The sequence below is a fragment of the Hemicordylus capensis genome, chromosome 7 (assembly GCF_027244095.1).
Source record: "Hemicordylus capensis ecotype Gifberg chromosome 7, rHemCap1.1.pri, whole genome shotgun sequence".
NCBI lineage: Eukaryota > Metazoa > Chordata > Lepidosauria > Squamata > Cordylidae > Hemicordylus > Hemicordylus capensis.
The window spans coordinates 31,897,698-31,924,812 of NC_069663.1; the positions used below are offsets into that span (position 1 = coordinate 31,897,698).

General features: G+C 52.4%; 1 protein-coding gene across 30 annotated transcripts in view; it reads right to left on the minus strand.

The window, feature by feature from the left end:
• Nucleotides 1-1,962: 1,962 nt before the first annotated feature.
• MACF1 (microtubule actin crosslinking factor 1) overlaps nucleotides 1,963-27,115 on the minus strand; it is a 362,956-nt gene continuing 337,803 nt past the window's right edge. For 15 of the 30 annotated variants that reach the window (XM_053268004.1, XM_053267990.1, XM_053267987.1 and 12 more), the window contains 17 exons: nucleotides 26,319-26,478; nucleotides 25,914-26,108; nucleotides 24,519-24,647; nucleotides 24,231-24,374; nucleotides 22,673-22,861; nucleotides 21,768-21,885; nucleotides 20,566-20,729; nucleotides 18,974-19,136; nucleotides 17,862-18,016; nucleotides 16,957-17,031; nucleotides 15,756-15,773; nucleotides 12,137-12,254; nucleotides 11,387-11,455; nucleotides 8,989-9,200; nucleotides 7,562-7,672; nucleotides 4,752-4,875; nucleotides 1,963-3,656 (listed from right to left, as the gene is read on the minus strand). In XM_053268004.1, the coding sequence (XP_053123979.1) occupies nucleotides 3,400-3,656; nucleotides 4,752-4,875; nucleotides 7,562-7,672; nucleotides 8,989-9,200; nucleotides 11,387-11,455; nucleotides 12,137-12,254; nucleotides 15,756-15,773; nucleotides 16,957-17,031; nucleotides 17,862-18,016; nucleotides 18,974-19,136; nucleotides 20,566-20,729; nucleotides 21,768-21,885; nucleotides 22,673-22,861; nucleotides 24,231-24,374; nucleotides 24,519-24,647; nucleotides 25,914-26,108; nucleotides 26,319-26,478 (2,401 nt within the window). In that variant the 3' untranslated portion in view covers nucleotides 1,963-3,399. The remainder of the gene's footprint in view (nucleotides 3,657-4,751; nucleotides 4,876-7,561; nucleotides 7,673-8,988; nucleotides 9,201-11,386; nucleotides 11,456-12,136; nucleotides 12,255-15,755; nucleotides 15,774-16,956; nucleotides 17,032-17,861; nucleotides 18,017-18,973; nucleotides 19,137-20,565; nucleotides 20,730-21,767; nucleotides 21,886-22,672; nucleotides 22,862-24,230; nucleotides 24,375-24,518; nucleotides 24,648-25,913; nucleotides 26,109-26,318; nucleotides 26,479-27,115) is intronic. The other 15 variants (XM_053267998.1, XM_053268000.1, XM_053267999.1 and 12 more) reach the window with 7 other exon arrangements.

Sequence of the window (27,115 nt, forward strand, 5' to 3'; positions counted from 1 at the left end):
AGGAATCTCTCTCAGCCCTCTCTTGGAGATGCTGCCAGGGAGGGAACTTGGACCTTCTGCTCTTCCCAGAGCGGCTCCATATCTTGCAGTGCTCACACATCAAGTCTCCCATTCAGATGCAACCAGGGCAGACCCTGCTTAGCTATGGGGACAAGTCATGCTTGCTACCACAAGACCAGCTCTCCTCCCAGGATGTAGATCCATTATGTGTATTGCATCACATAATTCGATAAATAAGTTGTTTCATTTCAGCAGTGTTCCTACCAAGGTCACAATCCTGGAATCTGTTTCTGAGTAAAGCCTTCACCCCTTTAAACAAAACCAAACACACCTTAGAGTACAACCCTATGCAGACTTCACTGGAGTAAGCCCCATTGAACACAGTGGGCACACTGGAAGCTGCAGCCTCCTGCATCAGACCATCTAGCTCAGTATTTCTACACCAACTGGCAGCGGCTCTCCAGAAGTTCAGACAGGAGTCTCTTCCAGGGATCGAACCTGGGAGGAGCTTCTGCAAGGGAAGAAGATATGCTCTCCCCCTGAGCGATGGCCCCACCCCCGGAGTTACTCCTGATTAAACATGCATAAGATGGCACTGCCAGTCATGTTCACATAGCTTAACACAATCGTTTGGAAGCAAACGCCATAATTAAGTATATCTCAGCTAAAAGAGGCAGTGCCTCCTGTGTAACCAATATGACAAATATTTATACACCGCTTTTCAACAAAAGTTCCCAAAGCGGTTTACGTAGATATAAATAAATAAATGAAGGGCTCCCTGTCCCAAAGGGCTCACAATCTAAAAAAGAAACATAAGACAGATACCAGCAACAGCCCCTGGAGGGATGCTGTGCTGGGGGTGGATTGGGCATTACCCCCCCCCTTTGCTAAATAAAGAGAATCACCACTTTGAAAAAGTGTCTCTTGGCTCAGTTAATGGAGAAGCAGTTTTTCTAAGATGAGGCATGCCATCAAGTTTTTGTAAGCACTTTTAAAAAAAAATCTGCTCATTGAATAATTAGGGCACCTTATTTTCCAATCAAACAGCTGAATCAGTTTGCACACTTTGAGAACATTTAAGAAACGTGAATACTAAAAAATGCTTCTGAGCATGTGCAAAGGGCACTTCCCTTGCCACTGGGGCAACCACAGCTTCCTTCCTTTAGGTCATCTGCAGCTTAGACATTTTTATTTATTTATTTATTTATTAGAAACATTTAATATACCGCCCACAAGGACTCTGGGCGGTGTACAAAAACAAGTAAATAAGGCAACATTCAAGATTGCATTCTAAATTAAAACTAAAGTAGCTAACGGAAAACAAAGTAAACATGAATAAAGTAGATATGACACTTCCTTCTGCATTGTCATGTGGCAACATTAAAGAATCATTGCTCGGGTGCTGTAGATTAGAATACCATTTTTAGGGCCAATCAAGCTCACGATGGAAGAATGACATATGCAAAATTCCTCCACTTGGGGAAGGGATGAGATGTTTTTAAGGGTGTTAAGCCCAGATTCTGTCATAAAATAGTACGAAGGTCCCCTAGAGATAATTTAGCCTAGAACAATACCTTGTGCAAAACATGCTGTGTAATGTGTGTCACGGAATGGGTCCTAGGGCGTGTGAAAGCGGAGTATGCAAAGCTTCAAGGCAAGGACAAGTCTCTTTAAGGGGTCACAAGACTCCGTGTTGGTTTTGCCGCAACAGCCTTAGATGGGGACAGAGAAAACAATGGGGCATCTTCCTCTAGAAACACAGAAGCCAGAAGCCCTCTTAGCCCTGCTCCAAATGCAAGAGGCCCTTGTGAGAGCCCGGCTCCTGAACTCCTCAAGCACCATACAGTATGTTTTGTCAATGCCAATTCCTCATGTCAATAAGAACACTGTGAAACAAGCCAACCATTAAATTTGTCCTAATCCAGAGGTTCACTGTGCAGCATGAAATAAGAGGCACGTTCCTTTTTATTATTACTGCAAGCAATTTTAATACAAAAAAGTGTCGTCTTTTTTTAAACAATTCATTGGTAGAGCTTCAGGTTCTGGCTCAACTAAACCAACTGAGAGAATCACACAGCAATATGGTCAGTCAGAGAGCAGGGAAAAGAGCAAAAGTTAATAAATACAGGAAGACCGGGTCACCCCCAACTCCCTTCCCTCCCCCTTCTTCACGGTCACACGATGAGCTTTATTGTTATTTCTTCCCTCTTCTCCTCTTCCTCTCCTCTCCAAAGGAAAAAGGAATATACAAAAAAGCAAGACGGGGCTTGCTAGCAAGTGGGGCCGCTGGTGATACTCTTTCGAATTCCCAAGGACAAGCTACTGTGCGTGTTGAAGGCGACAGCTCCTCTTCTCCTCCGGAGCGGAGATCTCCTGGATGTCAGTCTGGTCAGATGTGGAAGTCACCAGTTGAGATAATAAATAGGAAACAATGCAGTTAAATAGCAGTTCATGAACTAAAAAGTGGAGTCAGTTTTTTCTTGGTTTGTGTTTAGTGGCGAGAGAGGAGAGCCCAGTTGCAGAGACGTCCCTTTTCGTCCCACCGCTGCTCAAAGGACGTGCTGTGCCCCCCCATCCCAGAAATCTCCCCCACCCATGTGATGTTTCTGGAGAGCTGCAAATGAAACCCTCTGGAAACACATGATCAGTTGTTCTTTAAAAGCTCAGCTGCTGACAGTACTTTTGTTTTGCTAAATACAGCACTTTTAGTGAAATCCTTTACTTGCATGAAGCGTGTGCAAATTTTTATTTAATCCAAACTCACTCCACTTTATCTTCACGTAAAACCACAATGATTTCTTTTAAAAACTGGAAACAGAAGTCCAGGCTCTTCTCCTCACCTCACGTCTCTCTTATTGAGGTATCCATGATTTACAAAAAAAAGAAAGAGTTCCTTGAACACTGCTGGATATTCAGGTGTTGCTTTTCAATATAATTGACCTTGCTGAGACAGCAAGTTAAGTTTCTATAAAGATGCATTTAGGAAACAATCCTAAAAGATAAAGCAGGCTTGCATCCTGCACTGCACAGAAATCCTATTTATAATTTTGTCTGCATTTTAAAAATTTTTACATCTTCACATCTTGACTTTTAGCTTGCTTGTCTTCTCTCCCACATTCTGATTTTTTTTTTTCTCAAGGGCTCCCGACTGCAAAGAAGGTCACCAGAAGGCAAGTTTTATCTACATAAATATTCACATGAAAATAGTAACTTACAAAAGAAAGAAAGAAACTGAACAAAATAAGGCAGCTTCATAACACAATTATTCTTTTACACTTTTAACAATATAATTTCTCCCGTGTAGAATAAATATACATCCAATGTATGAAGCAGGTTTAAAAACTGGGACACAGGGGTGTGTGTGTGTGTGTAGATGTGGGCGTGTGTGAGAATGCAGTATTATCTCTTGGGGCCTGGCGTCTTGGGGGTGCCCGTGGTTGTCTTCTTGGACATGGTGGGGATTTTGGAGGGCTTTGCCCCGCCCCGCCGTGAACTGCTCTGCCCCCCTGTGGCGCTGCTTTCAGAAGTGTCTGAACAGGCCGACTGGGTTTCCAGAAGGTCGAAATCGGACGCATCGCTGCCCCGCCGGCTGCTGGCTCGGCTCCCGGCTCGGCTCCCAGCCCGACTCGTAGGGCGGCTGGCTGTTTTCTTGGGATCTGGAAATGAAACCAGAGGTGTCTCAACCATTCCCAGGGGTCAGCTCGCCATGGCGCTTGAGCCAGGTGACGAAGGGAGGAGGAGGAGGAGGAGGAGGAAGGGAGCAAGCCAGCCCCCTCCCCCACCCCCGGTCGGGCCAGTCCATCGTCTGCCTTCCTGAGCCACACAGAGGCGACCAGGAGGAGGGAGGCAACCACCCCTGCCTTGCTAGCTCACACCTCCTCCTGGTCGCGTCCGCCTGGCTCAGGCAGGCAATGGGCTAGTAAGCAAACCAAGTGGGGAGTCCACAGCCCCGGCTCATGGAGAGGAGGGCATTGCGAGGTGAGCATTGAGTCCCCACCCCACCACACACAACAGAGGACAGTCTGGCAGGAGGAGGCTGGCCAGTGGCCTCCCCACTGCCCCTTCGGTAACTCTGCCTGGCCGCTGCCGCCCTGCCAGTTCAAGACTCCCCTCTCCTCCTTGGTTGGGCCAGCCGGCAGCTACCGCCAGCAGCCAGGACCATTCTAGGCTGGCCCTGTGGTGCTGTGCTCAGGAGGCACCGTCAGCCGAGAGAGCGGATTGTGCCGTTGGCCCCAGTGCGGAAGAGAGGGGCACAGAGACACAGGCAGCTGCCACAGAGTGGGTCAGACCCTTGCTCCATCTAGCTCAGGATTGTCTACACCGACTGGATGGTCCAGGGAGCAAAGTGCCTTGCATCAGTTAGGATCGCAGGAGGCAGGAGCCCGGCTGTTCACGAAACCTGTGCCTGGTGCCAGAGCATATTTAAGAAAGGCTGATGAGAAGGCAGACGGATCACGCGGAAGGCTGGAAGGGAACACCTAAGGCAGGGGGATGATGGGAGTTGTAGTCCAACAGCAGCTAGAGCCCCAAGTTTTGAAACCCCCCATTTAAGGCCTAAGCATTACAAGGACGATAAGCAAAGGGAAGAGAGAAGAGGCTAAAAAGGGTTAAAGAACCTCCTCCAAACTAAGACCTCTGAAGGGATTTGGGGTACTGTTGCGCCCAAGACCATGCTAGCACACCAGAAGGGCCTTGAGCCAAGACCTTCGTGCCAAAGGTGAGACTGGTACGGTTTGCAAAACAGCACTTACCAGCCCGATTCGTTTTGGCACCTGAAGAGACGGGCGAGGAGCTGTTACTGGTGTCGCCAGCCAGGGAAGTCCGGCTGGAGTGGAAGGTGGGCCGTTTCAGCTTGCTACTTGAGGACGGAGCAACCTGGGCAGAAAGGAACAGGGGCGGCTTTCTAAGGGGGGAGTCAGCACTCGCCCGGCTTTAAAGCAGCTCAAGGTTAAGAGGCAATCCGCACTTGGGCAAAAGGCTTCCAGCGACAGGGAGTCAAACAGCAAGCAAGGCAAGATGCACAGCAGAGGGGACTCGGTCCCAGAGGTTTGCTAAACAAGACCCACAGAGCCCAAATGGCGGCTGTTGCATCAGAAAGGTTCAAAAGAGAGCATAGGCTTCCTGAGTGCACCACTCCCCTCCTGCTTTCGGCTGGTGGAGATTATTCCGAGGCTGCCTGCCTGACCCCTGTCCTTCCATCCACTGTGGCCTGAAAGTGCTGCAGGCCAAGGAGAGAGAGAGAGGTGTGTGGGGGGGACACACGGGACACAAAGAAAGCTCCTTCCTGCTTCTAGCCCTCGAGGAGGAGGAGGAAGCCTGGCGGTTAAGTCAGACTCTTGGGGGGAGAAAAGGGTCTGTGGCGGCTACGAGAAGCTGCCTCTGGGGCCACTTTCAAGCCCAGATCACTGCTACGGAAACCCCCTTGTGGCCCCACAACTCCCTCGTGAGAGATTCTTCTACCTCATATGAAGTTGGGGGGCCCATGGAAGAAGCCAGACCCAGAGGACAAGAGAGCTGCAAGAGGGACTCTCTCCTTGGATTCCACAACAGCAGCTGCCACAAGCACCTCCTCAGGGGCTCCTCAGGGTTGGGGCCAGCTGACACCATCTAGTATCCCGAGACTGACCTGATGCCATTGCTAAGGCACCGTTTATGCTGCAGTTCTACATTGTGCACTCCCTAGAGCACCGTTTAAGCAGAGACCATGCAGGCCTGATTTAATCAACCAGTCACTTGGCTGCATTTTTGTGTGTGCGCATGTGCACGCTAAGGGAGGCGCAGCGGCCTCTGCTTCCTGGCAGCAGCCAGATGGCTCCTACCTGGGTGTGAGAGGAGCCCCCTGAGCTGCGGCCGGGAAGCAGAGGCAGCTGTGCCTCCTCTGAGGCCCCTGGGCTCCTTAGGGCAAGCTGCTACTGCCCCTTGGCTAGCAAATGGTAAGCTCAGGTAGGTTTTGTTCCGGATCTCAAAAAGGCACGAATGCTGAGGTTTGGGTTAATAGGCAATTTTCTGTTCAACCAATTTAGTTTTAAAAAGGGGGGAGGATTAATCAGCCCCCGCCCCCACATCTCGACAGCCCTAAAGAGGCCACCTCGTTGACGCCTGGCTTCAGAGGGGAAGTGGCTGGAAAGGCCCAGCTTCACTCTGGGGCACCTCCTGCCTCCTTCCAGGGGCTGCAAACGGGGGTCCGGGGCTCTGGCTCAGCAGCAAGCAGGGGGCCACCGCCTGGGGAGGACGGGGAGCACCGCCAAGGTGCCTCCCAGTTCCAACGTTCTCTGGTTCCAGGAGGGACAGATTCACCTTTTTGCCGCCTAATCGCAAAAAGGCTTTTTGCTTTTTTCCCCTAAGAAGAAGAAAAAAGCAGATGCTGTGTGGCGGCGGCGGCGGCAGTGCTGCAGGGAGGCGGTACGAGAGGCCAGATCCCCCCGTTTACTTCATTTTTTACGAAGCTGCCGCAGCAGCAATAGCTGCAGGGAAGGGGGGTGAGATGAAAGCCCCCCCCCGACTTACTTCAATTTTTTTTTAAGCCACAGCAGTGGCTGCTTCGGGGAGGGGGGGGCCACCGGGCAAGGGGAAAGTCCCCCCCTTTGCCCCCTAAAAGATCACTGCTGCTGGTGGCAGGATGGGGTGTGGTGGGGGCAGCTGCCTGCAGGGAGGGGAGAGTCCCCCCCTTTTAACTTCTAAAAGCCCACCGCTGACTGCAGCAAGCTCAGCTCCTTTCCTCCCCGCCTCCTCCCCAGTGAATGCACTTGGGCTGAGGCTCATCGAGACGTTGTCTGTCCCAATACCTCCTGACCAGGGTTCCCTCTCACAGGGATTCCCAGATGTTGTTGACTACAATCCCCACAATCCCTGGCCAAAGGCCACTGCAGCTGGGGATGCTGGGAGTTGTCGTCAGCACCATCTGGGAATCCCTGTTACAGGCAACGCTGCTCCTGACGTGCCCCTTTATCATGCATGCACACCTGCACGTGTGAGCAAGGGAACCCCCATTCCCATGCATGGCCACAGAGCAGCCACCCCTCGTGATAGAGGGATGTGCCCGGAAGGCGGTCTGGACGCTTGCAGAAGGTGTCCCGGTGGGCACACTCCAAGCGCGCGCCCCCTTTCTCATTTTGCCTGGGCTGGCAAGGCATCTTCCAAACCAGCCCTGAGTCTTTTGCGGGGCTGCAGCTCCTGTGGCTAATGCAGAAGCACGGCTGCTGGTTTTTCAGATGTTCACTCAGCTGTTTGATTTATCAGTCCTAATAGAATCCGGATCTCCAGTTTCACCTTCAAGTTCTAAACCAGGTCTGAATCTTGGGAAGTTCTCCCATCTGGGGGCCTGGAAACTGTCCCCTGTTTCAACAGGGATTTTAATACCGGATGCTTTGAAAACGTTTTAAAGGGCAAACCTATTCTGGGCGCCTAAGAAGTCAGCATTAGACCGCCATGAAAAACACAACCGCCCCAGCAGGAGAGAAGCGTTGTCAAGCGCGGTTATAGCAAGGCAAGCAGTCAGAGGGGCAGGGGGGCTGGCGCCTCTTCGCAGGGGGGCTCTGGCCCACAGGAGCCCATACTCTACCTCAGAAGCAGACAGGTGGAGGTCAGCATTATCGGAGCCCCTCAAGGGGGAGCCTGTCTTGCTGTTTGCCAACCAGGGCTTGTCATAACTGCGGGTGAAGTGGTGCGGAGTCTGTGAAATGGAAAATCCAAAGAGAGGTTGAGGGAAAAGGGGTCGGGGTGGGGGGAGGAGAGGAGAGGAGAGGGACACCAGCGATGGGGGGGGGAGTCAGAGGAAAAGGAGGGCGGGGGGGGAGTGTCCAGGATGGAAGGAAATAAAACAGAAAAGTAAATCCTAAAACAAAAACAAAACCAAAATGACCACCAACTGATAATGCCCTTCTGAACAATGAGATGGGACACACACAGGGCACATCAGCACATTTCTGCAAAGCCTCCAGGGCCAAAGTGGCCATCTTGCCACGGCTGGAAGCCGGAGGAAGGAAACTCTTGGAAGTCACGACAGGCAGGAAACAAATGAGAGATGCCGCCACATTGAGAGACAAAAACAAACAGGGGAGGGGTTGGGAGCAGGAGCAAAACTCAACCTCCACTTGGGTTCCACTCTACCTATCTGAGTCGGGCAGCCTTTGCTAATCCAGGTGGAAAGGACTGTGCTGGAGTGACTTCAATGGGTCTTAACAGTGCAGGGTCCACCCTTGTGGGAACAGGATCTTCTGTGCACCTTTTGGACAGTACACACACCTGCAGCAGAGGCCCAAACCGTATCCCAAGGACCTACCTTGAGAACCATCCACATGGGTGCCGGTTTGGAGACAGAGCTGCTGGCACGCCATGTTTCTGGAGGAGGAGTGGCGTATCCTAGTGAACTGGGGTGGGGGGGTGCCAAAGGAGGCCCAGCTGCCTCTCTTTCCTGAGCTGAGCTCCGTTTGCTCCTCTCTCCCCCATCGTGCTCTGCCCTGCCCCAGTGTTAAGGGGAGCTGCGCTGCCTGCAGGCTGGCCATTTGTCAGGCAGAGCTGTGTGGTTAACTGTGCAGCTCTACCCGATGAACGGCCAGCCTGCAGGCAACATTTGGGGTGGGAGAGAGGGGAGCAAACAGAGCTCCGGTAGGGAGAGGCAGCTGTGCCTCCTTTGGATCTGTGTGTGTGTGTGTGCGCATGCACACAAGCGAGTTGCTAGCCCGCATTCTTCTGCTGTCCTCTCAGCACATGGAATCAGCTGCAGCACCCTGCAAAAGTGAGCTGCCTCCTGCAAAAGGCCGGGGGGACTCAGGGCTGGCAGAAAGCAGCCGCCTTCCCAGAGAAGAGCCACACACTTCCCAGGGCACGCCCCACAGAGCACTGTGGTCCCTACTGCACAGCTATCGGAGGTGTCGGGAGGCAGGAGCAAGCGGGTTTTATTTTTTCATTTGGGGGTGTGTGTGCGCATGTGTGCGGGGGGAATTAGGAATGCAGTCCCAAGTAAAGCCAATGGCGCCGAAGATTAACCTTGTTTCCACTCGCAGGCGTGGCTGGGGAGGATGGCATCGAAGTGCAGCTGTGATTGCTCTGGCTGGCACTGGAACTGGACCGTGTCGGGGAGGCTGCCCGAGACGAGGGCTTCGAGCGGCGACCTCTGGACCGGAACGGGGCCATTCCCTGAGAAGCTCCCTCTGGGAGAATGAATTTCTCTCGAAGTTCGAGGTTCGTTCTTCCTCGTGCTGTAAGGCGGGGGGGAGAGGGGGGACGGAAAGCCAAAACAACACTTCAACTGAAGCTTCAGTTCATGTCTGAGCCAGACAAAGCCACACACTTCTGACTCCCTGTGCAGACTTGCTTGGGGTACACGGGAAGCCGACAGCCCTATCTTCCCAGTTCCCACCGATCTCATCCGGATTCTTTCCATTTCTATCTCACCCTTCCTCCAGTGAGCTCAGGGGAGCACACACAGCTCTTCCCTTCCATGCCATCCTCACAACAACCCTGGGAGGTAGGTTAGGCTGAGAGACAGTCACTGGCCCAAGGTCACCACGGGAGCTTCATGGCAGAGTGAGGATTCGAACCCATGTCTAGTCCTCCACTCTAACCCTCTTGTACCACACAGGAAGACCATCTTGGTCTTCATGACATCACCCAAGTCTTTTAAAGAGAAACCTGAGCTGTAGGCCTGAGCACATCCCGGGCTTTCTGCAATCCATACCCAGGCCCCACCACAAATATTTCCTGAATCGGCCCCATGCACCAGCCCCCTTTCCCAAAATATCTGCAGTGGCATTTCTGCCTGACACAGGACACAGCCACAGTTCAAAAAGGACTCAGGCATACAACCTTGAAGCGTGCACACACAGAGCAGGCAAAGCTCTTGCCAACGCCTCCCTCACGGCCTCTTTCTTTGCCTTCTGCACAGCCCACTGCACAGGGCTTGCAAGGGGAATTGTCTCCCAGGGACCCTTGACACTCTCCCAGTTTAGCACCGGAGGGAGCCAGCCAAAGAAGGCAGAAATCCAGCGTACTGGAAGCAGAATTGGGCTCAACCACTTTTGGGCCAGCAAAGCAAATTTAGTTCGGTTTCTGTTGTGAGGTGTCCTATGGAGAGAAGAACCCAAGGCTCTCAGGTCAACTTTTCACACTTGGCCCTCTGTTTCCCAAGGAACTGGAAGGAAACAAACCGGCCAGGGTGCGTGGATGCAGATGGGAAATGCGTGACGAGGAAACGGGGGGCTTCAGTGTCCTCCCTCAGAACTACTCCATCCACTGGTGAGCAAAATGATTGGGCTAGCCTGCTATGCTGGAAAACCAGACAGATGCACACAGCAAGGAGCGGCTGGTTAAGGAAGCACAACCATGCAGAAAGCCTTGCGGGGCAAAAAGTGCAACCTAAGATTGCTCCCCCCACCCCATCCCTAGACAAGCAGCTGCAGCTTGGTGTCGTGCCGGCCAGAACCACCTCAGGGCAGAGCAAAGTCTAGCAAAAAGGCTCAAAAGCAGCACCAGGAAGGCTGTCACCGGCAGTGCCAGGAGGCGGCGGAGAACCCGAGGGTTGCAACCACGAGAACTCCTAGAGGTCTGACAGCCACAGGCACACGGGACTTTGACAGCTGCGGATCAGAGAGCGATTCCAAGGGGAAAGGCAGGGGGGCCCATCCATTTCCCCCAAGGGGTCAGACAGGCTGCAGGCTGGACTGTTCCCTCTCAGGACTCCAACGTCACTGGCATTTGTACTGCAAACGGACGCATGGAAAATCTCCACGTGAAGACAAATAAATAAATCCCAAAGTGTCATGACTTCGTGAGAGAAAATGACTCCCAAAAGTTTGGCACAGGCTGAAGAAGGCCACAGCAGCCGCAGACACCCACAAGGGAAGGTGAAATGCAATTCAAATGTTTGGGAAGGACTGGAACCTATTGGTTGCTTTTGGGAAAAGATTTTTACAGGACATAGGGACCGACTACAGATGCAAATTGGTTTGGTCTGAAATGCAGTGGGTTCCGTGGGCTGGTTAACGACGGATGTAATTACTTTCTTTTCTCTGCAGTACTTCTAAATGATGATCTACTTTGTTTTGTATATAATAATAATAATAATAATAATAATAATAATAATAATAATAATAATTAGAAAGCCGACAATAAGGATCCAATGGGAAGAGGGAAACATCTGCAGGGAAGCTGGTCTAGGGCAGCTTATGGCAATGCAGGCCACACTCCCAATTGTGGGCGCTCTAACGGAGGCAGCCAAGTCAAAGGGGCTTTCCTTTGCAGGAGTTCTGTCGAGGGAAGGGACATTCTGGGCCACAGGGAAGATCAAGCCAAGTTAGAGCAGCAAAGCCATTCCCGACAGGAGGGGCGTGAGAGGCAGCAGAGGGGGCGGCGGGGTGTGGGACGCAAGCTAAGAAAAACCGCCAACCTATCGGAGACTGACTGGCAATCGAAGAGCTGGAATCAGAGCGTTTTATTTTACTTCCGGGGTGATGAACTAGAACAGAGAAAGTACACAGATACAAAGGAAAGACAGCGCAGGATCACAATCAGCAGTGCGGATCAAAGAGGAGGGAGGGGGCGGGATCCCTCCACACGGGCATGCAGAGGAGCCATTTGGGGGTACCTAAGTGGAAACCCGGGGGACTGGAAGAGAGTTCAGCGGACAGAGAGGCAAAGCGCCTGGGCTCCAAGCGATTCCCCTTCCCTGCTCTTCTCTGCTCTCCACACAGCAAAGCCCCTCCAACCTGCGATGACCTTTTAAACTCACCGGTACGTCTACCGACTCCTTCTAGAATTCAGGGGGGTGCATTTCCTGTCCGGACCAGAACCAGTTTGGGCAGAAAATGTACAGAGTGGCCCGCTTCAGCTAATGAACACAGGGCACACTCCCCGGCATAAACCATCGAAACAGGAGCTGCACAAAAGAACTGTAGTGGTGCTCCCGTTTATGTCGAAGGAGCTTGTGCAAGAGAACTCTCCAGCGGGGACGCTGCACTCCCGGCCCGGCCCTGCTTCCCTCCCACCCATCCTGAAGGGCCGATGCTTCACCTTGCTGCCCCCGGGGTCAAGCCAGTTCTGGTAGTGGCTGGTATCAGAGATCCTGTCCAAGAATCTCACACCAAGGGAGGCTGACTCAGAGTTCAAACACACCAGCCCAGAGTCCCGCACGGCGTACCTCTGCAAGGGTCGTTCTTCACTAGAAACTCATCCAGCGCCATCCACCCTCCACCAACGCGGACCATGACTGTGCTGCGCAGGATCCGGACCAGCCGCAGCTGCTGAGAATCGCCAAACTGTAGAGGAAAGCAGGCTTAGTGGAAGAAGACACACGCGGGCGCACACAGCAGCACTTGGAGGGGGAAAGGCCCATGAGCTCTTCTCCAAAGGAGGCTGCATCAGGACCGGCAAAACGGGAACTCTCCTGTTCTATTAGCTGCTCTGCACATTTGGTTTTTAAGTGGAGCGGGTTCTTTTCAACAATGCACTATTAAAAATAAGTTAAAATCAAGACGACATTAAAAGTCATTGCACGCCCAACAGAAGTTCTTTGCAACAGGAGTGGCTTGTCCTAATGGGGGGGGGCGGGTTTGCACGCATGCCCAAGGAGGCACGGCTGCCTCTGCTTCCCGGAACTCCACTTGCTCCTCTCTCTCCTGCCCCGTGCTGCCTGCAGGCTGGCCACTCATCAGGTAGAGCTGCATGCTAAGCCGTGCAGTTCTATCTGACGAATGGCCAGCCTGCAGGCAGCACAGCTCTCATTAACCCTGGGGCAGGAACGAGGAGCAAGTGGTGCTCCAGAAGGAGAGGCACTGCTGCCTCCTTTGATGCTGCCCCCCGCCCCCCCAACTTCGGCTTGTTAGGACCAGCCGCTCCTGCTGTGCAAGTGTTTATGCTCGCTCAAGGGCCAGCCTGTTTGACTTTGGGCCAATTATACAATTAAAATGGTTCCGAAGATAAAATAAACTCAGAACTCGAGTCTTGAAGGGCTTAGTCTGTTTTTTTCTGTTTTGGAAGCACCTCCAGTTCAATGGCACGCCGGTCCTGATGCAGGCCACCCTGAAGAGGGGCTCCTCAGAAATCAAATGAAGATGAGTGCAGGCATCCTATCATTACAGACCCATCATGAAGGACAGCGAAACCCTTCACCGCGTCTGAAGACCCCAAACATTCCTGGGGTCTTGCTCCCCACACTCCCAAGCAGTAGAGGTAATTGCGGCCGCCAGAGACACCCAATCCTGAAGAACCCACGTCTCAGGCAGACTCGTTAATTGCAGTGATCGCTGGTGCCCAGGTGTGCCCAGCCCCACCAAGCAGCATGGGAGATCTTTGTTGCTGCCAGCAGTATCAAGATATTGTCGATATCGTCATGCGTGGTGTGCCAAGAGTGTGTTGCAGTTCTGTTTGGGGAATCCTCACCACCCCCTCTTGTCCTGTGAGGTACAACAGTACAGAAGGGAACCTGGACAGAATCACCAAGTTGCAGAAGGGAGCTGTACAACTGCGGGGATCTTTGACACGTCACCATCTGATTTCTGGACAAGCAAGAGACTTGCCTTGCTCTTTTCTACCATCTGAGAGATGAAAGAGCAGTTTGTTTTTTTAAAAAAGCTCTCAGTTATGAGTTGATCAAAGTGAAAACTAGGTCTAAAAAAATCACATCTAGCAACGTAATGGTTTCCCACCATTAGGATCAACGTGGGGGCAGGAGGTATTTATAGTTTAAATGGCTTTCATCCACATGTTGTTGGGATTCCCTTCCTTTGCAGTTAAAATTTGGCTCAAAGTGACATAAGAGGAGATGAGGAGCTATTTTTCCATTCTCTTCTTGCAGCCTTGAATTATTACATAAGCTCTCTAGAGATGGCTTGAAGGTTTAGTGATAATTATGGAGGGAAGTTATCCCAATGGATTCAGCCCTTGCATTCCAAAAGCGATGAAAATTAATGGGAAGCCATCCAGATACTGGTATACAGGATACACACGGAAAGCTTAACTCTTTTGGAAGCAACACAGAACGTCACTCCTCCGGGGACAGATCAGAGGTTGTGCATTATGAGAACAAAGTTCCTGAAGGTGTTCAGCTCTGTAGCTATGTAGGGAAGGCTGACCTGCAGATTGTTGCATGAGAAACACACCTGTTCTGTGTGTATTTAGTGAGCCTTGTGATGGCTTTGGTGAAATTTTCCAGCATGATAGTAGAAGTAGCAGCTCTGAGGGTGCAGTGGCAGGGATAATCAATTTACTGAGTCTGTGATGCGATATGAATGGAGAGTACAGCAAGCATGACCTGTCCACTTAGCTAAGCAGGGTCCACCCTGGTTGCATATGAAAGGGAGACTAGAAGTGTGAGCACTGGAAGAGATTCCCCTCTGGGGATGGAGCTGCTCTGGGAAGAGCAGAAGGTTTCAAGTTCCATCCCTGGCAGCATCTCCAAGATAGGGCTGAAGGGATTCCTGCCTGCAACCTTGGAGAAGCCGCTGCCAGTCTGTGAAGACAATACTGAGCTAGATGGACTTATTATTATTATTACATTTATATCCCGCTCTTCCTCCAAGGAGCCCAGAGTACTACATACTTGAGTTTCTCTTTCACAACAACCCTGTGAAGTAGGTTAGGCTGAGAGAGAAGTGACTGGCCCAGAGTCACCCAGCTAGTATCATGGCTGAATGGGGATTTGAACTCGGGTCTCCCCGGTCCTAGTCCAGCACTCTAACCACTACACCATGCTGGCTCTCAGACTTATGGTCTGACTCAGTATATGGCAGCTTCCTATGAAAGGTCAGAGGTTGCATGCCAGTTGGTTGGGTTTGGAGTGTTTATTCCGACCAGCAGCAGTAGCCAGCATCATGGGCCCTGGACACTCCGCCACAAGGTGTCAAAAATTCATTATCCAACCCTCTCAAAGGCTGGACTCAGGAATCATAAAACAGTGGTCAACTGTAGTGGCTCTGGCTCCCAATGATTGAGAACGTCAAATGTGTGGGACTCGGTTGTGATTACAACTCTGCCCACGTTCCTCCTGCTACCTGGGCAAGGAAGCACTTCTGAAGCAGTGGGGAGGTTTCTCCTCTTTAGCAGGGGCAGCACAACAGATTCCTGTTCAGCCCCAGCATGGTGTCCTTCCAGACGCTGTGGGTTTGTCTCCCTTGGGATTCTTTTTCAGATTCTCTGAATAAGAACAGCCCTGCTGGATCAGGCCCAAGGCCCATCTAGTCCAGCATCCTGTTTCACACAGTGGCCCACCACTTCGTGAGCTTTTTGTTGAAAAGCATATTTTCATTCATTCTGTCACTATTTTATGTTTTTCAAGACTTCGGGCACTGGAAGCAGGTTACTGAGCTCTGGAACTGGGAGTATCACTTTTCCTTAGATGCTTTCGGAGCCTTCACTGCTGCCAGGTTAACAAGTTTAGTTACACAAAAAGTAGTTTAACGTAACCATCTTTTACAAACCAGGATTTCAAAATTCTAAAAATGGCCTGAAGTCCGCATAAAAATGCTCTCTGTGTGTGTGAGCGCCTGCGCGCCCGCCCGCGCATGCACACACACACACAAGCCTGCATGGTGTCCACCCCCAAAGCTGCTCGTTTGCTTTCAGTATTTGTACTGCACTCCGCGTATCACTGTATACCAGAATCCTGGCTGAGTTAATACATCCATGCTCTTATCACAACGATCAGATGAGCACGACCACCCACAGCAGCAAAGGGAGCGGTTCGTCAACACACAGCAACATGCGGTTTTAAAACAATCGACAAAAGAAGCGTAGAGAGCGCATTGCAAGGCACACCGTACCTGGTTGCCGAGGAAGAACTACAAAGGAGCGGGTGGGGGGGGGCACACGAGAAAAGGGGGCAGGGAGATGAGAAGGGGAGAGAAAACATTGTAGAGCGTTAACAGTGCAATCAACAACAGAAAACATCTTGTTAACCACAAGCACCAATGACCTGTGTTTGTTTGTTGTAGCAACGTACTAAACCTCACATTTCAGGCTGAACACACAAAACACGCAAAAGCAGGCAATGCTACTTGGCACACGCTGAAGAAGCCCTCAGACAGGGTGGGGCATCAGCACCAGCTGCTGTACCTGTGGCTCTTGTGCAGAGACCAGGGCCAGATGCCTTGCTGCCTCTCCCCAGAGGCACGCCCCCCCCCCGGTGTCCTGGGCAATGCTGAAGGAGACGGGGGTGCCCCTCTCAGACAGCAAACAGCTGTTGCTCTTACCAAGAGGAGAGGGGACCCCAACACAAGAAAACCAAGCACCACAGATCACATCCCTCGATCAAATATTCCTAGGAACACGTTCAGAAGGCAGCTGCTTAAGCCTGTGAGGAACACACAGGGCTGTGCAATTTTTAAAAAGGCAAGAGAATATTCTTCTTCATGCAGCCCATCATTAATCTGTGGAATTCACGGCCAGAGGATGTGGAGGCGCCCACTAAATGAGGGCTTAAAAAAAATGTCGGGCAAATACTTGGAGAAAGTGGTCTCTCAACCGGGATGAGTCACAACAGCTAAATGAAGCCTCCATGGTCAGCAGCAGCACCCCAGGACAAACAAGGGAAGGCCACTGGTTTCATGCTGGGGCCAGTCGAATGCATCAGATGGGCCCTAGTTCTGATCCAGCAAGGGCCTCCTTTTTCTTAAGGAAAATGGTGCCTCCTTTTAATCTGACCTTGGGAGCCCAGACGTTGTTGAGTCCTTGGCCACTGTGGCTAGGGATGATGGGAGTTGTAGTCCAACACCACCTCAAGGTTGGGGACCCTTGCTGTACAGCATGTACCAACAGGCCTCGTCTTCATCAGACCATCCCCTCCCCCCGGCCACTTTCTTTATAAAAACAGAGCACAGCTTGCACAGAACTCCCTGGGGGAAGGCAGGAAGAGGAGAGCCTGGCAGAGAGTGGCGTCAGCAGGGAGAGGGGACTCTCTGCCAGAATCTACCCACAAGGATGCCACCCACCCTGTACACACAAAGCAAGGGCCCTGCCCCTTACCCGATATTTGTTCTCTCCAATCTGCTCCACCTGGAATCTCTTTGCACATTTGCACTGAGCCACCTGCCTGGTCACCTGGGGCGAACAGAAAGAGAAAGACGGAGATGAAATTCTGTGGGAGCTGGGTTAATCCGTGAGGATCAGCATACAAATCAGACCACTAACTGGATCCACCAGCTTTTTTGTTTTTATATTAACGCAGTTGGTGGGGGCTGTCCTGATATGATCAGAGCAGTGGTGGGGCAGAGAAGGTGTCCCCCCACATGCCATTTCCCTGCACTAAACCTGCGTGCACCATCTTGTGGTAGCAAGCACGAGGGGTGCAAGTGGAGCTGCCGGAACCAGAGGCAACTGCACCTCATTTGAGAGGAGAGCTGATCTTGTGGTAGCAAGCATGACTTGTCCCCTTAGCTAAGCGTCTGGCTTGGTTGCATTTGAATGGGAAACTTGATGTGTGAGCACTGTAAGAGATTCCTTTCAGGGGGTGGAGCCGCTCTGGGAAGAGCAGAAGGTTCCAAGTTCCCTCCCTGGCGGCATCTCCAGGATAGGGCTGGGAGAGATTCCTGCCTGCAACCTTGGAGAAGTCACTGCCAGTCTGTGTAGACAATACTGAGCTAGATGGACCAGTGGTCTGGCTCAGTATAGGGCAGCTTCCTATGTTCCACACACCGCAAATGCTGGCTTTATATCCCTGGAACTGCCTCCTGTTTATTCTTCCCACAGGACTCATGACCCCTCTCTTTAATCCCAGTTAGCGACAATGCGGCCCTGAGCGAACCAAAGCCTGCCTCGCCACCACTGCCCACACCGTCAGAGGCAGCCCAAGTGCTGTGCAGAACCCAGAGGAGCCTGGCCTGCCCGCACTGCCACCCGCTCTGGATCCCCAAACCTTGCCCACATCTTACCTCATCCTCAATTTTGTCGGCATCCGTGGTTGGCCGGTAAGCATCTTTGTTAGGGTGCAGAGCCGCTACAAACTCGTAATAGTCGATGTAGCCATCCCCATCCCGGTCAAAGATGTCGGCTACCGCAGTCATCTCTAGCTTTGTAGTGGGGAACTCTGAAAGAGAGAGGAGAGGACAGATGCACACCAGTATCTCTGAGGAGTCCCCAATGCAAGACCTGCCTGGAGACGTCAGACTAAAGTATCATCTGGCTCAGGGGTCCATCTTCCCACAGTGGCCTGGAAAATGCACCTGAAAAGCCTAGCAAGCCGGGCTCAGTGGGAGAGGCCATCTCCCGTGAAAGGCCAGCAGCTGGCAGTTGGAGGTCATAAGAGCCTCCCCATCTCTGACCACTTTTAAAAAGTCTTTAAAGACGCATCTGTTCACCCAGGCTTTTAACTGATATTGTTTTGATGGTTTTAATGTTGTTTTTAGAATATTGTTGCAAAACTTTAAATTGTGTTTTAAATTTCTTTAATACTTCTGGCTGCCAAGGCAACTAAATGCCAAAGTGCTGATCCTGATCATTTCTCTACAAGGCCTTAAAAGCTAGTTCACCACCATCCTACAGCAACAGAGGTCCTGCTTAGGGATGTGCCCGAACCGGTTCGATGCCTCAGGACAGAAGCGCCAAACCGGTTCGGGCAGCTGGTCTGCTCTGGCGGGGGATGGGGATTGGTTCCTTTAAAAGGAGGAACACAGGTGCTTACCCCCTCCTCTGCCACCCCACCAGTCATCTGGGGCTGACAAGGAGTGCTTCCTGTCCCCAACAGCTTGAGTGCAGCAGCGGCATGCACAAGGCTGCCGCGCATGCGTGGCGGCCATTTGTGTGGTCAGCAACACCATGCATGAGCGGCGGCCATGTGCGCGCTGGCTCGTGCACATTCCTAGGCCTGCTGGCTAAAACATTAGGCAAAGTGGTACTTCCTTTCACTAGCCATTAAAATCCATTTTTAACAACCACCATTTTGTCTGGAATAAAATAAAATGTCATCGTTTCAGAACTAGATGGAGATCAAACCCAGGAACGTGCAATGACAAGCAACAAGACAGAGGGTCGGGGACAGCCTTACTAGATGCCAGGATCCCATCAATGAACTCCTGTCGGGTAATTTTCCCATCCTGGTCTTTGTCAATCCGCCGGAAAAAGTCCATGACACGCGACTTCTTGTGGTTCATCCAGCGCATGTACTTCTTTCGCCAGACATCAAAGTCAAAGTTTGCAAACTCTTTCAACTGGGAAGGACACACACAAACACAACAAAACAGCAGCTGTTTCAGTCTCATCTAGAGAGGATTGTTTGAAACAAATGCATCTCTGTTCTAAGACATTCTCTTGGTCGAAACGTTGGGTTTTGCTGGGGACGCAGATCTGAGAAGGCTGGACACAACAAGCCCTCCACCCCCCGACTCGAAGGATCAGGCTGGGTCAAAAGATGCAAACCTTGCCCTTCTCCTTGACATCCCACAGAAGTCACAGGCCAGGCGACTTGTGGAACTAATATGAATTGCTCTTTCGGGAAGAGCAAGGGCATGCAACTGGGGCCCCTTCCAGGGATGAGGTTTCCCTTCAGCCTGGACTTCACAATGGCCTACCTTCACCTCCCCAAGTACTAGGGGTGTGCAAAGTCCGGAGGCCCCCCGGTCCGGCACGGGGGGGCCTGTTACTTTAAGGGGGGGTACTTTCCCCCCCCACCGCCGCTCTTCCCCCTCCGGCGCTGTTCCGTCTAAAGATCTTCTTGGGGCGGCAGGGAGCTCTGCCGCCCCTGCCCCCGTCGTTAGTCCTGAAGGCTTAAAAGCAACGAGCGCTAGCGGCGCGCATGTGCCCTGCGCAGCGCGCGCCACAAACGTCACGTGTTGTATGCGGCGCGCGCGCCAGTGTCAAAGACGCACATGCGCGCCGCTAGCGCTCGTTGCTTTTAAGCCTTCAGGACTAACCCCTTAAAGTAACAGGCCCCCGCCCATCCGGACCGCCGGAATGCCGAACCGGTCCGGAGGTCTGTACAAGTGTGCCGGACCGAACCATGCACACTACTACCAAGTACACCCTCCAAGACTGAGGAGGAAGCAGGAAAGGAGAGGAGTGAAAGGCCTGGAGACCCTGAAAAGGAGCCCCGACTCGAGGCAGGATGGTGATTAGAATGCCCTTCCCCTTCCTGGAGGAGCTCCGGTCACAATGCACCTGCTTCCTGTCCCCCAGAAGCGGACGCAAACCACTTGCGGGGAGGACCATAGCTCAGTGGAAGAGCATCTCCTTTGCAGGCCGAAGGTCCCAGGTTCAATGCTTGGGGGCATCTCCACACAAGGCTAGGTACGGCTCCTGCCTAAAACCTGGGAGAGCTGCTGTCTTTCAGTATAGACAATACTGACCAAGATGGACTCCGTATAAGGCCTCTTCCTCCGTACCCGCCTACAACCCCACCCGTTACCCCCCACCCACCCACCCAGCCAAGGAAGCGAAGCCCATTGCCAAGAAAACCAAGGCAGGCAGATGCCGCTCGCCAAACGTGAGACGGGCTGGGGCCATCTGCCTCTCACTGGAGAGGCAGGGCCTGAGAAGAGCTCTGGAAGCCAGCACCTTGGCAGGAGGCAGCCGCCCAGTGCTCCCTGCCTGGCTTCCTGTGCTGGGAAGGGCAGCGTGCACCAGCCGGCTGGGGGCCGTTACCTCTTCCAGCCGATCCAGGGCGTCGTTGAGCTTCCGCTGCCGCTCCAGGGCCAGGAGCCACACCTGCTGCCAGCGGGCCGACAGCTGGTTGATGCGAGGGTTCTTCGCTTCTGACTGGGAGAGGATAGGCATAGGGGGTGGAGCGGGCTGGGTCAAGGATTTTCCTGGGAAGAGAGGGGGAAACATCTCATGGAGGCCAAGGAGAAAGAAGAGCAGAGACAGGCAGAACCGGGGGGGGGGGGGGGGAAGTGCTGGGGAAGATGACGACAGCCGAGTGCTGAATGCCCCCTTCTGCAGAGGGAATCCGAAACCCCAGGAAAGTCTGCAGGGTGTTCCTGGGTGCACACTCAGTTCACAAATGGGCTTGGATCCCACAGGACAGGGGCTCTCAAACTTGGATCCCCAGGTATCGTTGGACTACAGCTCCCATCATCCCCAGCCACAATGGCCTTTGGCCCAGTGGTTGGGGATGGTGGGAAGTGAAGTCCAAGAACATCTGCAAACCCAAGTTAGAGAATCCCTGCTGCATAAAGTCACAGAAACCGCAAAATCTGCACTTTTCACCTGGAGAATTGCTCTCAAATCAGGGACTGGAAATCCGGGAGGTTCTACAACCGGGATTCCCAAGGTCCCCAGATGCTTCTGGACTACAACTTCCATCTTCCCCAGCCACAATGGCCAAAGGTGATGATGGGAGTTCCAGCACAGCAACGTCTGGGACTCCAGGTTGGGAAGAGGACCAGCAGAAGTAACACAGACCAAGCGCCATCCCATCCCAGGTCTTCATCTCAGCCAAGGGATACCTGAGCGATGCCACCCAGGCTTTGTTCTAAAAGTCCCATCTACGCAAAAGGGACAAACACTCGGATGTCCCAGAGCATAATTCTCATTCTAGAGCATGCTGCACAACTTTGGCCCGCCTGGACTACAACTCCCATCATGCCTGACTGACCACTGTGGCTATGGAGTTGTAATCCAAATACAGCTGGAGGGTCAAAGTTGTGAACCCTGCTCTAGAGTAATCACAGGAGGCACCAGTCCTGGACAATTTGGGATTATAGGGCCAAGCCGCCAAGTCAAGGGGCATGATGAAGACAGACTTTAAACCCCAGCATCTGTTTGGTGGGTTTTAAAAATTTTTTTTGCAAATAAGTCCATCCGAGAACTATCCCTGCCAAAGGCCAGCTAAGCTGCTGACTTACTATTGCTTCGGGATTTGTCAGTGAAAGGTCCATGAGCCGGTTCAGTGGCTTTCCTCTTGTAGGTCTTGGTGACACGGTCCACGTCTGGCTGCTTTCGGGTCATTACTTCCATGAAGGACTGGAAAAGGCAAAAGGACAACAAAGATCATGGGAGTATTTTGCTACTGCATGGCTCATTCTCCTCCTCTCATGGAGTCTAAGGAACATAGGAAGCTGCCATATACTGAGTCAGACCATTGGTCTATCTAGCTTAGTATTGTCTGCACAGACTGGCAGTGGCTTCTCCAAGGTTGCAGGCATGAATCTCTCTCAGCCCTGTCTTGGAGATGCTGCCAGGGAGGGGACTTGGAACGCTCCAACCCCTGAGAGGAAGATCTTCCAGTGCTCACACTTCTAGTCTCCCATTCATATGCAACCAGGGTGGATCCTGCTTAGCTAAGGGGACAAGCCATGCTTGCTACCACAAGACCAGCTCTCCTCTCCATCAAGCTCTCCTCCTCATGTTTATAAACTGGGGCAGAAGCTGCTGCTTGGTTCAGCATCCTCAGAATGAGAGGCTAAACCCCAATCCCCGGGATTCTCCAACCTGGTGAAGTGGACTCATTGTGGGAATGGTAGTCCAACGACATCTGGGGTCCCAAGCTGGAGAACCCCTGCCCTATACAAGGGATGTTTATTTTGTGACTTCTCCTTCACAGTTTTTGTGGTACAGGGTCAGGGCTCCCCAGATCCTGCTGGACCACAATCCCCGTCTTCTCTTGCAGGGCCTTCAAGCCGCCGCCCCCCCAGCCCTCTCAAAGCACCTCTCTGCAAAGACACGGGGTAGGAACTTAATCTCCCCCACCCACCCCCTGAAAGGGAACAAGAGTTAGGGTGCCACCGCTGAACCACCTGGGCCCCTTTACCTGGTGCTCCACGATGAGGGCTTTGACCTGCTCAATATTCTGGGGCATCGGCTCTTGGTCCCGCTGGATCAGCGTGGTCTCGGCCCATTGAATCCATGCCAAGAGCTCTTCCAGCAGCTCAGCGTTGGCCACCAGTTCCGAGAGGGCGGTCTCCAGCCGTTGCTGGTGCTGCTTTGCCCACGTGAGGACCTGGGGGAGGAAAAGGCGGCACAAAAAGTGGTCACCAAAAAGATCCACATGCGCGCACCTGTCTGCAGTGAGGAGGAAGACAAGCTGAATGGTGTGGGATTTTGTCGCCGTGTGTGTGTGTGTGTGTGGCGGGGGGAGGGGGGTGAGTTCTTTCTGTACTTGGGCCAGTTCATCTCCTGCTCTCTATCCCTCAGCTCTGAATCCTTTTGGGCTTTTCCAACCCTGGGATCCTATCAACTTGAGAAAATGGGAGGGAGGCTCTTCCAACTGGCTCCCAGACTGAAGAGCTGCCCAGTGCTAAGCAAGGACAGCAGTGATGACCACAAAAAGTGTCTGGATTAAGGGAGAAAATGTGAAAATAAGGGATGCGTCAGTTGGGGCTGGAGAGACACAGATACGTTCTTAGTGGAGAGGTGACGGGGCGGAGGAGGAACCAACCCCGTCTCCTTGTTCCAAAATGCCAACACATCTTACAGCCAGTGGTCCCTGGAACAGGGAATCCCGGATGTTGCTGACTACAACTCCCAGCATCCCCAACTGCAATGGCCATGGCTGGGGATTATGGGAAGTTGTAGTCAACAATGTCTGGGATTCCCTGTTACGTGAAATTCTGCTTGCAACCCCTGAAGTATTCTGCGGCTGGTTTTCCCCTCTTTGCAGCCAGAATATTTATGACCTTAGAGCAGTGCAATGAATAACTGAGGGAGGGGCTCACAGCCAGTGGGTCTTTTATTCTGTGGCAGGAGTTAGGAATGTAGGAAGCTGCCATATACTGAGTCAGACCCTTGGTCTATCTAGCTCAGTAGTGTCTTCACAGACTGGCAGCAGCTTCTCCAAGGTTGCAGGCAGGAATCTCTCTCAGCCCTCTCTTGCAGATGCTGCCAGGGAGGGAATTTGGAACCTTCTGCTCTTCCCAGAGCGGCTCAATCCCCGAGGGGAATCTCTTCCAGTGCTCACACATCAAGTCTCCCATTCAAATGTGACCAGGGAGGACCCTGCTTAGCTAAGGGGACAAGTCATGCTTGCTACCACAAGACCAGCTCTCTTCTCCTGTTCTTGAAAGTGGGTCCCCAGCTGCTTTTATGACTACAACTCCCATCATCCCCAGCCTTTGGTTGGGGATAATGGGTGTTGTAGTCCAACAGCATCGGAGGGGACACCAGTTTGAGAACCCATGGTCTACAGCAGGGATGGGGAACCTTGGCACTCCAGCTGTTTTTGAACTACAACTCCCACCATCCCCAGCCACAATTATTGTGGCTGGGGATGGTGGGAGTTGAAGTTCAAAAACAACTGGAGTGCCAAGGTTCCCCATCCCTGGTCTACAGTATTCAGAAGAGTATGGGGTCTCCCCTGCAGCATGACTCACTTCTTCAAACCGGGCTCGGATGATGGTGATCCAGTGCTTGATGGTGGTGATGCAGTCGGGGTGGCACACGGCCAAGATGACCTCCCCCATCCCCACGGCCGCGTTCACGTCCAGCCTCTTCTCTTCCACCTTCTTCATGAACTCCTATGCAAGGAACACACACACACACACACACACACACACACACACACACACACACACACACAGACGGTCTTCAGTGCTCTTCAAGAGCGATGCCAAGGCCTGCCCAGCCTCCCCTCCCGTCCCAGCACCTGGACAGCTGCCCACCTTGTGCACATCGATGAGCGACTGCAGAGCCTCAGCGTCGTCTGGCAAAGCCCCTCGGAAGCGGAGAGTCTGCTCGGCTTCCGAGAGCCACTCCAGGAGGACATGAACAGCTGCCCGGAACTCCTCCGCCTGGGAAGAAATGGCACCCATGAACCCTTCCCGCAGCAGCAAGGAGCTCCAAGAGCTGCCTCTCACCGCCAGGCCAGTGTGGACGGCCACTGAGCTCAACACTCTGCTTATGGGCCACATCCAGCCGCGTTGGGGCTCAGGGAGGGATGCAGGCAGGGCTCAGGAGCAAGACCCACCGACCCCTGGTGGGAATGCTCCAGCAGCAGCTGTCGGCTGACATCGCTTCGAAAAGAGTCGGCACATTTGGCAACCACAGCCCAGAGCTGCAAACCTCTATGAATTTATTTAATTTATTTAACATACTTTTATACCGCCCAAAACTTACGTCTCTGGGAGGTTTACAACAACATAAAAACAGAAAGTAAAACATTAGTTAAAACAAAAAGTTTAACACACAACAATTTAAAAATTTTAAAACAGTATTTTAAAACAGCATTAAAACAATATTAATTAAAAGCCTGGGTGAACAGATGAGTCTTTAAAGACTTTTTAAAAGCTGTCAGAGATGGGGAGGCTCTTATTTCAGCAGGGAGCACATTCCAAAGCCTCGGGGCAGCAGCGGAGAAGACCCGTCCCTGAGGAGCCACAAGATGAGCCGGTGACAACTGCAGATGGACCTCTCCTGATGATCTCAGTGGGCGGTGGGGTTCATGATGAAGAAGATGTTCTCTTAAACACCCAGGGCCCAAGCTGTTTAGGGCCTTATAGGTTATAACCAACACCTTGTATTTTGCCCGGAAACATATCAGCAGCCAGTGTAGCTCTATCAGCAAAGGAGTGACGTGGTCTCTCCGAGATGACCCAGAGACCAGCCTGGCTGCCGCATTCTGGACCAACTGTAGTTTCCGGACTCCATACAAGGGCAGCCCCACATACAGCGCATTGCAGTAATCCAGTCTATGAATTTATCTAATCTTAGTGGCCATCAGTACATCCTAGGGCAAGGAGTTCCACAGGCCATTGATGAGCTGCATGAAAAAGCGTCCCCTTGTGCGCATTTCAAAACCTGGTGGCTCTCTGTTTCAAAGTGGATGAGCCAAGGTGTGCATGTCTTGGAAGTAATTCCCCCCCTCAATCTGCACTAGCTGCGGCTACTGCTTCTGACATAAGAAGCAGCCTTCTACTGAGACAGACCCTTGGTCCAGCTAGCTCAGGAGTGTCTACTCTGACTGGCAGTGGCTCTCTGAGGTTTCCAGCAGGAGTCTCTCCCAGCAAGCAGGCTCCTGCAGGTTTGCCATCTGCAGACAGCCCCCACCTCCCTCCTACCTGCTTCAAGGCCTGCTCCAGCCGGGTTTGCTTCAAGACAGACATCTTGCAGACGGTGTCCCACCGGTTGCTCAGCTCCTGAAGCTGCACCTTCACCCACGTTGTATCATCGCGGCTGTTCTCAATCAGCTCCCGGCCAGAACGCTTGAGGACCTGGACGGTGCCGGTCCGCTTGCCAAGTTCCTTCTGGAAAACCTAGTGAGGAGGAGGAGGAGGGAGAAAGGCGAGGATGCACGCAGGTCTTCACAGGGGTCCCTTGAGCTCCTGGCTTAGTGATCTGGGGCAGCACAGTCCGAAGCGTATTCCCCAGGAAGTTCCCACTCAACACAGTGAGGCTGGCAGGCAAGCACAGGGACCAAACGACTGGCGAGAGGCCTTCTGGCCCCAGGTGCCTCCAGCAGTTACCTTGTGGGCATCCATCAAGTTCATGACCAGATCCAAGTCCCCATGGACAGGGAGGTCTTCGGCCAGCTGCGGCTCCACCTTGTACAGCCAGTCAACCAGAGCCTGCAGGGCATCCATGAACTGGCCGGAGAACAAAAGGGCCTCTTCGAGTTTGTGCTGCCTGCAAAAGCAAAAGAACCAAAACTCAACAGGGGGTGGGAGGGAGGGTGTCAGATTCCCAAGGCCAGCCACCTCCTCGCTCGACACAGTGCAGCTTCAGGCATCACATGGAACCCCAATTTATTTTAATCGAGATTTATTTAACCCACTTGGATTGCCACCAGAGGCAATCACCAAATCTTGGATTGATTCATCATGGCATGATTTGTTCACTTCCCACCACTCAGCCTTTCCTCCCATGATCTACGTTTGCCTCTCTTTATGCGAGGGCGGAGCTACTGAAACAAATCAAGATCAAGCTGCAATTGCGGGTTCAGCCGCCATGGCGAGACCATGGTCAGGCCAGCCAGCCAGCCAGCTTCCAACCCTGGGGCTCCTTGTTTGACTGTCTGAAATCAGCCATGCTTTGTTGAATGATGCAGGGTCCAGACATCCAAACTTGTTCAACAAAAGCAACTATGGTTCTGGACAATGTCTAAATCTACCCAGAGAATTGCTCTGGGCCTGGTTTATGGAGTAATAAAAGATGAAGGGGTCACAGCCTGGGCTCCTGTGAGCGTGTTCCAAGATACCCAAAATCCTCCATGGTGAGTTGAGCAGGCATTCAACTAATTGTCCTAGCTGAATGGGCAACCAGC